Source organism: Limulus polyphemus, unplaced genomic scaffold, assembly GCF_000517525.1.
Source record: "Limulus polyphemus unplaced genomic scaffold, Limulus_polyphemus-2.1.2 Scaffold623, whole genome shotgun sequence".
In the NCBI taxonomy this organism is placed as follows: Eukaryota; Metazoa; Arthropoda; class Merostomata; order Xiphosura; family Limulidae; genus Limulus; species Limulus polyphemus.
In genome coordinates, this window is record NW_013666233.1 from 164,845 (window position 1) to 179,741 (window position 14,897).

The following is a 14,897-nucleotide window of genomic DNA, read 5'->3' on the forward strand; positions in this document are numbered from 1 at the left end:
ATTGTTCTTTCTGCGGGACTTGCCTAAAGACCATTTAACACATCTTTCGTTACCTGATTATGCTAAAGACCATCAATATCTAAAACACCATAACTCGAGGTGTCTTTCCTTTTTTATTAACTACCGTGTTGGGAGAAATTCATGTTCTTTTAAATCTTATTCCTACTGATGCTAATGCCGTTCTTCAGTTCCTTAAATTTACCTCATCCCCCTCATATTATGTCGACCTTGCATTTTCAATCTTATTGTAATTACTATGTACATCATTAATAGCTTCATGGATCTCGCCTTCAATCAGATTTTTGTTCTTTAAACCTTATCTCTCGATCATCTTTTAATTTTCTGTCTCTTTCTTTTCTGTTTTCGATCCTGCTTCCAGCCCAGGTTGTCATCTCCAAATTTGAAGTTTATTCAAAGTTCAATTTTATTTTCACTCAAATAATCCCACTCCTGACGCTACTGTTATGTGTTATTCTGGAATATTTGCTAAAAAATAACGCCAAGCCCAGTCCATTTAACGATAACGAATTAGTTTCTTTTACAACGTTTCTATAGGCTTCTATATACAACGCGACATTTCTGGATTATTTCAACATAATGAATTTCCTATATATTGCATCATCATCATTATTAGCGGATTCTTCTAGCAAATGTAAATTCAAATATTACAAATATAGCTTACAAAAATTGTATTCAAAAAGCATTGGAGTACGAACAGACAAAATTTAATTTTCTACAAATTTTATGAAACCATTATTCATTAATTAGTCCAGTCTTTTTCTAAGGTACAGTTTCTAAATTCCTGACAAACTCTAATTTCTGTATAATTAAAATTTTTTCTCATCTATTTAGTTTTTGTAAAAGTGTAATTTTAAATTTAAGTTAAAGAATAGGCATCAGTAACAGATATGGGGGAAAAATCGAATGGCAAAAACACGTGTGTGATGTTCTGGTCTTGAGTTGATAAAATCGAAAGGACAATTGTCTACGAGATGATAATTTTTCTCACACTTCAAATTCCTTTACTTACGTATATTGTGCATTTACTTTATACTACAATTATAGAAAATCACGAAAATGATCAGAAAATCGCTTTTAATCTTGTCTATAAATCACCCAAAAGTGTTACAAATACACTCTTAGGCACTTGTGTAAAATTTTCGACAACAATAAAAATTTTTTTATTGTTTATGGCTTCAATATAAACATGTTTCACTCGTCGCACGACAAATGTTGCATCTTATTATTACTTTTTTAACTTTATGAAATCTGATATTTGTATTTATAGCAAAGATACTACGGCTATCTGCTGCTGTCCCAAATTTTGGACTACTGATCAGAAATAAGTCAGCCTGTCAGTAGCACTCTACTGCCCGCACTATGAGACTGACTGTCACTCTTATACGATATCTACAGTTTAAATTGTTGGGGAAATACTATGTAGTATAAACGGATTCGAACTCGGCTTGCCAGCTTCATAATTCAGAACTCTACCACACAGACAACCCACACCCAGGGGATCTGGTCTTGTGAGCATGTGTATACAGTTTTAATTTCACATGATTTTTTCTTATATCCATTACACTCACTGTTGTCTGTTCATGAGGTGAAGTGTACAATTACTTTCGCATAACTTAGTGAACAATTTCTACGAAAATCTTTTTGTGATCAATTAATTAATTTACTGAAAAAATCTGTAACAATGTAGTTACTGCACAAAAGTTAGTAACATTCAAAATTTCCTTGTAATAGAAAAGCATAATTTGCAAATTTACAGTTTCATTCTTCTAAATACTGTTATTTTCAGCACAAAATAATATTCTTCATTATGCCCTTTTAACACTTCGTTATGTATAGAATTTCAAGGCAAACTACATAGGGATTATCTGCGCCTAATTGTCCCTAATGTTTAACTGACGAATAGAAAAAAGGCAACTGTTCAAAAGTACCCACTAGCAACTGTTGTCTGATAAAATAAGGGAATTTGATCATCATCATAGAATGCGTACACAAACACAACTCTAGAATGCAATGTTTTTGATGCAACAGTTCCCGAAGCTTCTGATTCATAGTCTATAAACGTTAATCACAAGGCCGTTTAACAGTTCTGTAATATTTTCTTGACTTGAAAGATTTTAAGTTGATATCCAACTGGGTTTCCTAAAATTTTTTTTAGAAAATGCACTATTACATGAAAATAGTTTTTCTTTTGCCTTACCATTTTGTAGGCCCCACAGAAATGTGACTATAAAGATCTCATCCGGTATTTGTTACAAAGTTTTTTTTTTCTTCAGAAATATACTAATTTTATTTGCTTAATATTTTTATACCGTTACTTGTTCTCCAATTTGCTCAAAAGATAATCAACTTTTCCCTCTGCATTTTAAGGCAAAAAGTACACATAAAAAAATCAGCTAACAGTTCTACAAATAAAACATTCCAGACAGAAGTTTTCTATATACTTATTGACAATTGTTATTTTATAACTTGCAGTTTAATGATACAACTATATCACCAAAACTACCTCGATATCCAATGTCTTCCTTTCCAAATTTTACCTGCTATATTCAAGGATTATTCCATATGAAATGATTTATATTCTATTTAATTGTTAATTCAGAACATTGTTCGAAAAACTTTAATTTGATGTCAGGCGTATGTGAAGCGTAAGATATTTTAAGTACAATAATGTATACAAACAAAATTATAAGCACAAATCAAGAAGTCAACGTTGCTGAATTCTTTATTTCTAAAAAAATCTTACTAATGACACGAAATATAATTACAAAGACAGGATTTCAGACAAAACATTGTGTATGCCCAACACGTCTATATATACACTGGTTTGCTTTTGGGGTAAAAACCACACATCTATACACAAAGTCTCTCTTGAACAGCTTCTGACATTTTCAGTTCCTGAGTACCAATTATGAACGTCTCAAAATTTTGTTTCAGACCTATTTTATCAACTAGATATAAAAATAACTTCGAGTTTTTCGACAAAAGTAATGAACTGTGGTTGCTCAATACCAGGAGTAAATCTCACAACTGATTTACTTTTTAACAAAAAAAAAGTTGTGTTCACATAACAAGAACAGATGTGCAGATATACTTTTCTATATATATACTTCACCAATCTTCGAAGTCCAAAGAAACAGAAGCAATTTGTACAAAACATCATACAAATATTTAGATCATGAATGGATTCAGTAAACTTTTCTTTGAAAACAGAATATAAGCATAAATATTGCAAGCGTCTATTATCCACATTTCTATAATATCACCTCTGTAAACTGAAGTACAACTAGTCATGAGGAAAAAAACAGAAATCAAGACAAAAATTTATGATGCTTAAAAAATAGGTACACAGTACCATATTTAAAATATAGCACACAAATACGACTATTTTTGCTCTTCAGTTTACCTAAATTACCTGAAAACAGTGAATCAATATAATCATATCACTTTATTCATTTGCAAATCACCAACAAAAACTATAAATTCCTAAACCAAGCAGATACAGCATTTAAAGATTTGTCATTCTGTACTTAAAAGTTAATGTATACAATATTGCACCTTTTCATATATATATTCATGTGTCACTATGATCAGAAAATTGCTTCAGTTTTAACTGTATATTATTTTCAAGTATTTCAAAATAGCACAGAATAATATAAATCATGAACTAGTCAGCTAACATTACTTGAGTCTCATAACCTTGCTACAGGATGCTTTAAAATGTTCCATTGTGTGGAAGATAGCATACATAAATTGTATGTGGATACTATTGCCTTTACCAACTGCTATAAAACCTACAATACAAATTCAATAATTCTGGTTGTAACTAGTTTCTCTATCTTGCCAGACAAGTATTTGTTCACCTGATGTTTTTCTGCATAACTAATTACTTATCAAAGAATAAGGAAACTTGCCTTATTATCTAGCTTTACATGAGCTCTACATTATATTTCAGACACTGTAAGCTGGAGTACAATTACTCACGAGTTCTTGTAAGTTTTTCTTCTTCTTTCATATGTTTTACATAACTTTTTTTTTGTGATTATGGATATGGTACATAACTTAGAAGATGAAAATGTTTTTAGTTAAGAAACTACTTCCATTACAATCCATCTGATTGACCAATGATAGATTACTTGTAAACCAAAGAAGAAATTAAAATAGTCCAGAATTTCTTTGAAGGATCACATTAAAATCCTTCCACTTTTATAAACCAACCTTGGCACACCTTATTGTCACAAACCCATACTTTTATGACAAAATATTTGAATGTTGTACTTATATTATCAACTTACAGTCTACAGATGAAAATTTTAATTCAAAATAAGACTCAAAATCAAAATACCAGATATTACAAGTTTGAAAACAGACCAAATATTTTATCTGAATTCAGCCATAAGAAACCATAGTAACTGTGAGTATTTATTGTGATAACATACATATGCTTTTTTTACCTAGCAATTTCATTAATTTTCTTAGGGATGATTAAAACCTGAACTGTACTTTGAATTGTTCTTAAAGTACAGTATTCATTAACTACTCTGTTCTTAAAACAACAACAACAACAACAAATTCACTGTGAAACTGTTTTTTTTTGTTTTGTTTTTTTCAGAATGCAACCTATTGTTACAAAAACAAAGCAGAGATTTTTCCAAACAGCATATTATAAATCTAGAGAGTGAGGGAAATTGATGGACACAAACTGACTTACAGAAAATTGCTTTTTAAATGAGCATACAGCAGAATCATAGTATTTAACTTTTTTAGTGGTCAAACATTTTCCTATAAAGTACAGAAATTACAGTGTTCAAATAATAAATATTGTTTTTCATATTTTTTTTAATGAACTGTAATACCCGTTTTGGACGGCTTATAGGCTCTGATTTCTTCTTTTGTTTTAGGGTACTTTTGGTACATAACTTACAATTCTGAATTTACAATGATGAAATAGATATGCACAAGAACAAGAAAAACACAACACTGAGGTAGACATCAACAACTTAAAACTACAAAAAATCTTCACAAAAAAAAAACAAAAAACAAACTGATTTGAAGCTATTTACAAGTTGTCATGAAATGTAATGACCATGAAAGACTTATTTTCCTAATTCACTGCATAATATCTAAAATGACAAAAACACTTAACAGTTGTAACCCATTCTGTATAGAACACAATGGTAGCTACATAAGTTTCTTCTGCTATTTATATATATGTATATACTCAAGTTCCATGAAAGAAAAATACACAAATTTCTCATGTTAGTGGTAAAGAATAAAAAAAAATGTTTTAAACTAGAATTAACAGCAAATTATTTAAATTTTTCCTACCTTGCTGATGTAAGTAACTATTAAATGTAACACTCTTCAGTACATCTAAAGATAATTATCATGTTAAATAACACATAATCATGAATACTCTTTTAAGATTTTTGTCTTTCATTAAAGTTTCATTACTTGTAGAGAATATTTGGTCATATGCATGTAAAAGTTTTTGAAGTGCTATTATTTTATAATTTCTTCTCCCACTGAGGTTTTTTTAAACTTGTCTTAATGATGCATTCCTTAAAAAAAAACTGCATTCACTGAATACTTTTGTAATTCTGAAGTATTCCATATAGTACACGAAGTGTATCATATTGGTGTTTTGGTTATATATATATATATATATATGAAATGTTAAGTATTAAATAAGTAACACCTCACAAGTTAACTGTTATAACTGAATTGCTGCAAGAAATATTTTATAGTTTACTCCCCATCAACAACTAAGCCAATGCATGATTTTTTGTATATTTCTCGAAATCAAACTAAAGTCCACTTACTTCATTTTTTAACATATTTGAAAAAAGCATTACACTACATGCAAATCAGCTTACCTGATTGTATATTTCTTTAAAATTGTTCTGAAAGCACATATTATGAACACTGAAACACACAAAATATTCATAGTCCTGATTGCTATTCATAAAAAACTTTATCCAAGAAACAATGAGCTAAGATGGCAACAATTTGAGAATTGCCATGTTTTACTTAAACACAGATACAGGTTTAATAACTTTAACAAATTTAGTAACTTAATCTAAAATTTATTTTTAACACAAGAACAACTAAGAAATTTTTAACACCATTCTAATTAAAGCATTTTCATTACTGCTTGCCTAAACAAGAAAAAATATATACTTTAATACAGAGAAATAACATTTTTAAGTACCAAGCAATTTCCACTGACATATATAATTTCCTATATCGACACACTTAACATCTTTCCTTTCACCTATTTACACACATGAAACTACTATTGTCTTTAATACAAGTGTAGGGTAAATTAAAATCCACTTTGGATAAGTATTATGCTTTACATTAGACATTTTAACAATATGAGAAAATCAAACACCCATCACACAAACTATTGTAATCTCTATAAAATGTTATCCCCACAGTAGTGTTACTTTCTCATAATAATTACCTGATACAAATTACACATAAAAAGTTATAATTTTGAGTCACCAGCATTAATAACTTTTCTTTAATTAAATGTTTCAGCCAAACTATTCAAATCATTATAGTGTATATTGCATTTATATATATTTTTCCAGGAATTCAAAAGCATGAATACAGATTAATACACCTCACATAGATTTCAGTAACATTCACCAAAGTAACTGAATTTAAGTGTGTGTGTGTGTGGAATTTCCATACCATTTCACTTCAGACAATAGCTAATTTTGTTTTAACCATGAACTTACTACAATAACAAACAACTATGGTAATCAGAAGACTTAAAAAGTTGATCACTATGGTGTTTTCTCCCCATGAATACCATGTGACACTAGATCTCATCCATGTCTGGCAAATGATAAACTAATTAGAAAAAGTATTTGTTTGGAAACATTTGGAAAGTTTACATTGTACTTGATGGCTTTTAACATCCAATGGTTTTCCATTTTACACACACATATTAAAAAAGGGGCTTACAAATATTTACTAACATAACTGTTTATACAAATACACAGACTTTCTGTAAAATATCCAGATATTAGATACAAGATAATTTACTTGACAAACAAAAATCAGTAAGTTACATGTCTGAAAATACCATAAAGTTACTGTTTTAATTAAAACCATTTTTCTATCCACATTTAATTCATTTCAAAATCATATTAAGCAGCATAAAAGATGACAAAGTTGAGCTACGTACATATACTAATTTTTTCGTTCTTAAGATCGTACATGCTGTTTGATATAAACATATCATTATTTCAAAATTTACTTTCAAAAGGAAAGTCCATTTTCTTGATGAGGATAAACTGTACAGTCAGGTCAACACATATATTACATGAAACGTAGTCAACCACCGCAATAAACTGACAAATCTGTGCAAGTTGTTGACATTATTAGCATCTACTAACTGGCAATATCACGCAAGAAAGTCACACTCACTCAATGCTAGATATACACAACTTCAAAAAACCATGAGGAATTATTCTATAAAAATTTAGTTTCAAAGAATCTTCGAGAAAAAAACTACAAATGGATGATTCATAATTTTTGTCAATATGTTCAAGAATTAGCTAATTTGTAAAACATAACAAATTTGTACATGTCACCAAGGACAAGAAACTTTACAAGGTTACTAGATTAACATGCTAACTCCTTAATGACAATGATGTGTGTGTGTATGTGTGTGTATATATATATATCATATTATATATATATATATTGGCATGTAATGATCATCTTATGATGAGCAATTCTTTCCCCCAGTGTTAGTGCACTTTTCACGGATTCTTCAACCGAGACACACAAAATTATTTCTTTGGGAAAAATAAATCATGACACAGACATACCTTCACCCAAAGTCAGTTGAAATTCTTGTTCACTTATAGATGAACAACTGATGATTGCTGGCAGGCCTTCAGATTTGAATTCTTTATCGTGTTTACTTTGCACTATGCAAATTGCATTACTTTCCATATTAGCATCTGTTGGAAGGTTGTCATTATGATTACAATTTTTACTTTCATGATCAGCAACCTTTGACTCTTCACTGATATCAATAACTTCAATTTCTTTATGTCTAAGGTCTTCTTTTATGTTTAAGTTTTTTTCTTCACTGCTGATTATTAGTTCCTTTTGCTCATGGATAATATTTGAGACTTCAAAAGAAGAATTAACTCTTTCCTTTTCAAGGCTAGAAACAGCAGAAATGTTTTCATTACTCTGCTGATCAACACACACATCATCCATACTTTCTGTTTCAAGATGAACAATTGTTGGCAATGCTTCATTTCTGGCAGGAGTTGCCTCGCTTCTTAAGGTATAATCACCATCTGTCACTGAATTCTTGGGATAAGTACTTTTATACAAAGAAATATCTGTCAGGTTATTCCCATGTTTTGGCTCTCTGTCTTTACAAATTCCACTAAAATTTGTTACTTTACAACATTTGTCTTCTCTGTTTTTGGTATGTTGAGCTGCAGAAATTTCTAGGTCATCTTCAGCATGTTCCAATTCATCCTCTGGAAGTAATTTTGTTACAAAGCACATTTCTCCTTCTTCAGATATAAGCACTGATGTCTTATCATAATCCGGGTCATTAAACTTTGAGTGAATATCAGGGGAAGCAAGATCCTTATTTTCTCCAGGTATCGGAACAGAAGTTTTCTTTTCATTGCACAGAACTTCCGAAAGAGGGATCTCAAACACCTGTGAAGATGTGGAACTTTTGTGATGGACAAGAGGACTCCCAGTTTTTAATGGTGATGGCTGTGTTGCACTCCAGCCTTGTATAGTTGAACCTTCTTCAGAAATGCCTTTAACATTGGGAAAAGAGTACATACTGCTTTCACTATTTGTATGTGGACGATATGCATACACTGTTTTACCATCTTTGAGTTTCACACGACGAATGACACAGGGTCCAATAAGTTTCTTAGCAGCTTCTGCTACTTTGTTCAGGTCTACCTTTGCAGAAGATGGTCCAGTTCCATCAGATCCTTTTTCTTGTGTAAACCGAAGAACTATCTTACCAATGTTTCCTGCAGCTTCTGATTTTAATTTGTGAAAAAAAAAACAAAAAAAAACCCTATATTATTTGTTGCATGCAAAAATATAACCTGTTAACAGCAACAATACAGATGTAAAATTTCACAAACAACTATTTATTTAGATTAGTTATATATAAAATCATGTTAACAGCAACATTACAGATGTATAATAAACAGTTTAGTTTATTCATACACTAAAGGTAACATACAAAAGTTAACAGATCATTTTATTTATTTGTGGTTAAGCTCAAAACTGCACAATGTGCTATCTGTGCTCTGCCCACTATGGGTATGGAAACCTGACTTCTAGTATTGTAAGTCCACAGACATAACACTAGTGAGCTAACAGATCATATATTATACACTTTAAATTTATTACCCCTGTTATTTCTTTAATCAGGAACAGACAATTATTTTATCTAAATGTTGTAGCTTCCTGCAGAAAAACATGAAGTACTGGTGACTAAATTAAAACCACAAATTATTATGTTTGTTAACTTTCTCTTGAAATTCTATGGATAATGCTTAAACAATTTTGATCCTTTTTTTTTTCTTTATAAATACTAAAAGCCAAGTCTGAGTTTCAAAAACAATTATTTTTTTTCAACATTGTAATACGGTATGTATATATATGTCTATTACAAAAAATATTTGAAGCTAATACAAAATGATTATAAAAGTTATTTTGCAAAAGCAAGAAGATTAAAACTTAAACTGATCAGAAGTTAAATCTATGCAGAATCTACTATAACATTACCACTTGCCAACATTTTAAAGATTTTGTTAACTGACTTCGTCAGGCACAATGATTATCAAGATCGTTAAACTTCGCCAACAGAACTTTTATCTGTTGACATTTTGAGAGGTGTATCAAGATTAGTTTTTAAACAATTTAATATTGTTATATAACAGCCATACAAACAGTACAAAAGAAAATTCCAAGACCTTTTTCCAGGCTCCCTAATCAGATTTCAAAGACTCTTCAAATCTTCCCATGCAGGATTAAACTTATATTTTCTTGACACTTACATTCATCAAGCATGCCCACTTGCAGAAACTGAAGCAGTCTCAGGTCTTGCAAGACAGGAGATTCACTATGATCTACACAACATATAAGCAAGCGCAATTCCAATAACCAAACTCTTTTAATTAAGCCAATTATTTCATGGGAATTGTGTTGAAATTGAAATTTCAGGACCATGAAATATAAAAGCATGCATTTTTCCAGTATCTCTGGTACGGAAATTTGCAAAGCTTATTTTTCATGGCATTTCACAATTTCAATGATCTATGTGTAAACCCTGCAAGATCTATAGGGATTAACTAACTCAAGTTCCTGTTATCCAAGGAGGTTGATAAATCTTTAATGGTGTCAATTTCAGTGTTAATTTGACTAATTGTGTTATTTTGATCTATTTCTTTTCACCAATCAGGTTTTTGTAAAATTTATTAGCTAATTTTCACAAGATTTCACTTGTTTGACAGAATTTCAGTAAAGGAAGGATTAAACTAGAGTTAAATCTTAGGATTTTGTTGATAGTTTATTGCTTTTATATAGTTCACTTAACAGTTGGTAGTACTTTGATTAAAACAGGGGTAAAACATGTAATAAAATCAATAGTATATCAGATATAAAGTCATGTGATTTAGTCTCTAGTAGGATTGGCCAAAGTCACCTGTTACACTAAATCTGTCAAGATAAGCCAATTTTATAATGGGTAAAGAGTTTGGTTATTTAATGCTCAAATCCAGTTATGAGGTATCAAATACTGCTCTGAGACCAGATATAAAAAAGGAAAAATTCAGTGTTAACCATAACCAAGCTACTGAATAAAATCTGACATGTATGCATTATCAAGAAAAGTTGGAAATAAAAGAGTATAGGAATGAACAATCAGGAAGAGACAGCAAATTCTTGTAGTGGCCAGAAAAAGTGAATATTAACATTAAAGTTTAAATTTGTGTATCATAAATTGGAATCCTATTTTTGTAAATATCCATTCCTAAAAACCTTCAGAATGTTACTAAAACAACAACAATTCTAGACAGTATATTGGTCAAAACTCTTAAGCTGATGAAGTGGTTACTGCTAGGGTTAAACATTTGCTTTTTGGATGTGTTATTTGCATAACAAAAGTTTGCTGTATCAAACTACTGTTAAGAAGTTTATGTACTGTTAGTCAGGCAAGACTGGCCCACTGTGAAAAATCTTGGTGGGCCTCCTTGGAAAAGTACATGAAAAAATAGATTAATGTTCTGTTAGCACAATATAGAAATAATTATTTGCCTATTGCCATCACAATAACATTTAAGTTGACACATACATTAATTCTATCAATAATGATGTACATCAAAAAAAGTTTTACATGACAATATTTCTGTTGAAGACATTATCTCCTAACTTGCAAAGAACACCTCTGTTTTAAAAATTACTGCTTGTGTGAACTATACAGGACTAGTGTTGAACATTAAATTACATACTTTTTATTATTTTTATAACAAATTTGATGGGCCCCTCTAGTTTTTTTCATAGTAGAATTTTAGAGTTCAGTCTGCTCCTGCTGTTAGTTACTGAAACCTAAACTTCAATATAAACATACACAGAAACAGTTTAGTGGGTTTGTTGTTTTATTGCAATAACAACAAGGTTAAGCCAATAATGTATATCAAGCTTAAACTAGTAGTATGAATAACTAGCACTCATTGCATGAGCAATGAGATCCTATTCAAGTTTACTCTCAACAATATTAGCTAGAAATATAAGTTACCCAAACTTCCCATATGTTCCACTTTTAAAATACCAAAACGTTTTGAAAACCTTAGGCTACTGTACCACAGAAAGAGATTAGCTAAGTATATAATTTTGATATATAAATAATCTCACCTTTACAATGTGAAGATTCATTTACTGATGTTACTGAGATACCATCAGGGTTTGAGAGCTGGTATATACCAGTATAAGGCTGGGAACCTGGTAAGACTGTTGATATTCCTGAGACAGATGGTACACCCAATCTTACAGTCTCCTGTGTGCTGGTCATCGGTTCCATGGTACTTAAGAAATCACAGTTTTTTTCTGTGATGTTAATGAGATTCAATTGTGCATTCTGGGATGGTACATAGTTGTCTTCTCTTGACCTTGTTTCTTCTTCCAGTTCTTCACAATCATCATCTATGACACTATCTAATAAGGTGATTAAAGATTAATGAACCAGAGAAAGCTTTATGTCATAAAAATGCAAAGGTGTTTTTTTACATTAATTTTCAGACATAATAAAAATAGTATTTGTAATTAATACACCTTTTTAAAAATAGATGTTAAAATAACAGACTACAGTGGAAATACCAAATTCAAGCATAGAAAGCCACATTAAACACAAACTTGTTGGTTATTTAATATACAATTATAACAACAATACTTTTGATAAAATATTTCTGAAACATAAAATGCATATACCTTATTTCTATGAACAATATTAATAATCATGACTTCAAATTTACTTGTTTTCTTTTTGGCAAAGCTACTAAGGCTATTTGCAACCATCCCTAAGTTTAAACAATGAACAAGAGTGAAGGCAACTGTCCAGCAGCACCCACTGCCAATTCTTGAGCAATTTTTTTACCAATGAATAGTGGGATTAACTGGCACATTATAGAGCCCTCACAGCTGAAATGGCAAGCATGTTCCACAATCAACAGATTTGTGAGTCCAACTCCCAAACCACCAGGCCTGCTTTAGATAATTTACTATTCTGAAATCCCTAGTTTATTCTTTAATTGACAAAATAACCTCAATATTCCTGTTTAATGTTTGGGAACTTAGGACTTTACTTAATAAACTTCATATTTCTTTATACATTAATATTTTTCTGCTTACATAAAAGAAAATCTTATATTTCATACTATCAACAGTGTATTTTACATACCTTGATGCTCTCCAATGCTCCCTAAACATACTGACTGCTAATTGTAATTTCTCAGATAATTTTTATTTTGTTTGTGAATGTTATATTACAGTAAATTACAGAACTTGACAATCATACCCAGAAAATAACTGTCTAAACTTAATTACAATATGTCCTTACCAATACCCATTTTCTATTCTATATTTATATGAATGCATTGTATGCCCATTGTAGCAATTTTTGTAGGGAATCTATAAATAGGTGTAGACATTTTAAACTGTAATGACTTTCAAAAAAAGAAAGAAATGCAGAACAGTAAATGTTGGTCTAAAAACTCTAAAGATTAATTTCATTTCACCAGTTTTAGTCTAAACCAAGGCTAAATATTTGTTCATAAACAGTGTCAAAATAGTGAATGTTCAGATTATTCTGTGATGTGCTGAATTTATGTCAGTTGTTCTAAGGCATTGTTATTTTAAGTCTATTATGCACAGACTTAACTGAAAAAGTGCATTAAAATGAGAACACAACAGCTAAGAAAAAGATGATCTGGGTCACTGGATAACCCAACAAAAGTGATGAAAACAAAAACAAAAAACACTGCTGTCTTAATTATTACAGCCTTTTAGTGTAGCTCAAAAGTCTGAATTAAGGACAAGTTAACTTGAACTGCACATACCAAGAACCCCAATATTTTGAAAACTTGTTTGAACTATAGCTAATACAAAATTTAAATTGTAAATACTTGCTGAAAAAGAACAACAAGAAAAAATTATAATGAGTGCCATGTCTCTGAACTGGAAATATAATAATAACATATTTTTCAACAGCATTAACTCTTTCTATATGGGGTTGGTGTATTCTACCGACCTTGTAACCACAAAGTAACCATCAGTTTCCATACTATAACTTTTAATATGATGTACATATCTTCACTAAATATGGCAAATGTTCAATATACATTACAACCTTTTGTACACAGAAAATCAGATTTTTTAATCCTTTCCACATGGGTAAGATTCAGAGCTCATGTCGTCACCTTTTGTAGACTTACGTTAAAAAGTGCATGTCCATAAATTTGGACTCAACTGTAGTTCATAATTGAAATTTTAGTATTATTCATTATTTAATTTCTTAATTTAAAAGTAAATATTAAAAGCAATTGCTAAATACTGATTTTTTTGTAAGCCACATAGTAAATATTAAAAGCAATTGCTAAATATTGATTTTTTGTATGCCACATAGTACATTGTCTTCTGCTTTTGCTCAAATTGTATTGCGGGCATCATAAAATGTAGTCTATAATTTTTAATGAACTAGGAACCCAAATTACCAATACTGACAAGCTAAAATATAAAATCACTCACCACTTCATTTTTTGAAAATACCTGTTTATCTATGCCTAATTCTCTTAAGTACAAGTTTATAACAAATCAAAAGTACTCATTTTGAACTACATAACATAACCCTGTCAGTCTTCCTAAAGTACTTATGTGTGTAAAGAAAACATAACCATTGGAGAATCTGAAGAGCAGTGATCAAAGCAATATTCCGATCACAAATGAGATTTTTTTTAGACATAAACAGGGCTTAGTTAGGAAGCCTGATAAATTACAGTGGATTTTCATGGTATCAGTATAGTAATTTATAAATTTTGTTATTCCAAAATGTGTATATATATATATTTTTTTTTTTACTTTCTTCATATGCAAAATTTGACAAGGCTTAGCAAGTACGATGCACGAGTACAATGAGCTTCATAACATCTTTAATATATATTGTTCATTTACTGTTCTGTGTTTTAAGAAATATTACTGAAATTTTAAAATTTATTTGTAAATAGTAAAAATATATATACATACGTAATGCACGGTAACCAAAATGTCACTGTATTTTACAAAATACTAGTGTGCTACTACAAAGATTA

General features: G+C 30.2%; 1 protein-coding gene across 2 annotated transcripts in view; it reads right to left on the reverse strand.

The window, feature by feature from the left end:
* Positions 1-2,725: 2,725 nt before the first annotated feature.
* Positions 2,726-14,897, reverse strand: part of LOC106459531 — a 43,040-nt gene continuing 30,868 nt past the window's right edge. Inside the window, exons 5-6 of one of the 2 annotated variants that reach the window (XM_022386041.1) lie at positions 11,950-12,249; positions 2,726-9,062 (exon numbers count right to left, since the gene is read on the reverse strand). In XM_022386041.1, coding sequence (XP_022241749.1) covers positions 7,849-9,062; positions 11,950-12,249 — 1,514 coding nt within the window. In that variant the 3' untranslated portion in view covers positions 2,726-7,848. Of the gene's footprint in view, positions 9,066-11,949; positions 12,250-14,897 lie in introns of both variants that reach the window. The other variant, XM_022386040.1, reaches the window with a different exon arrangement.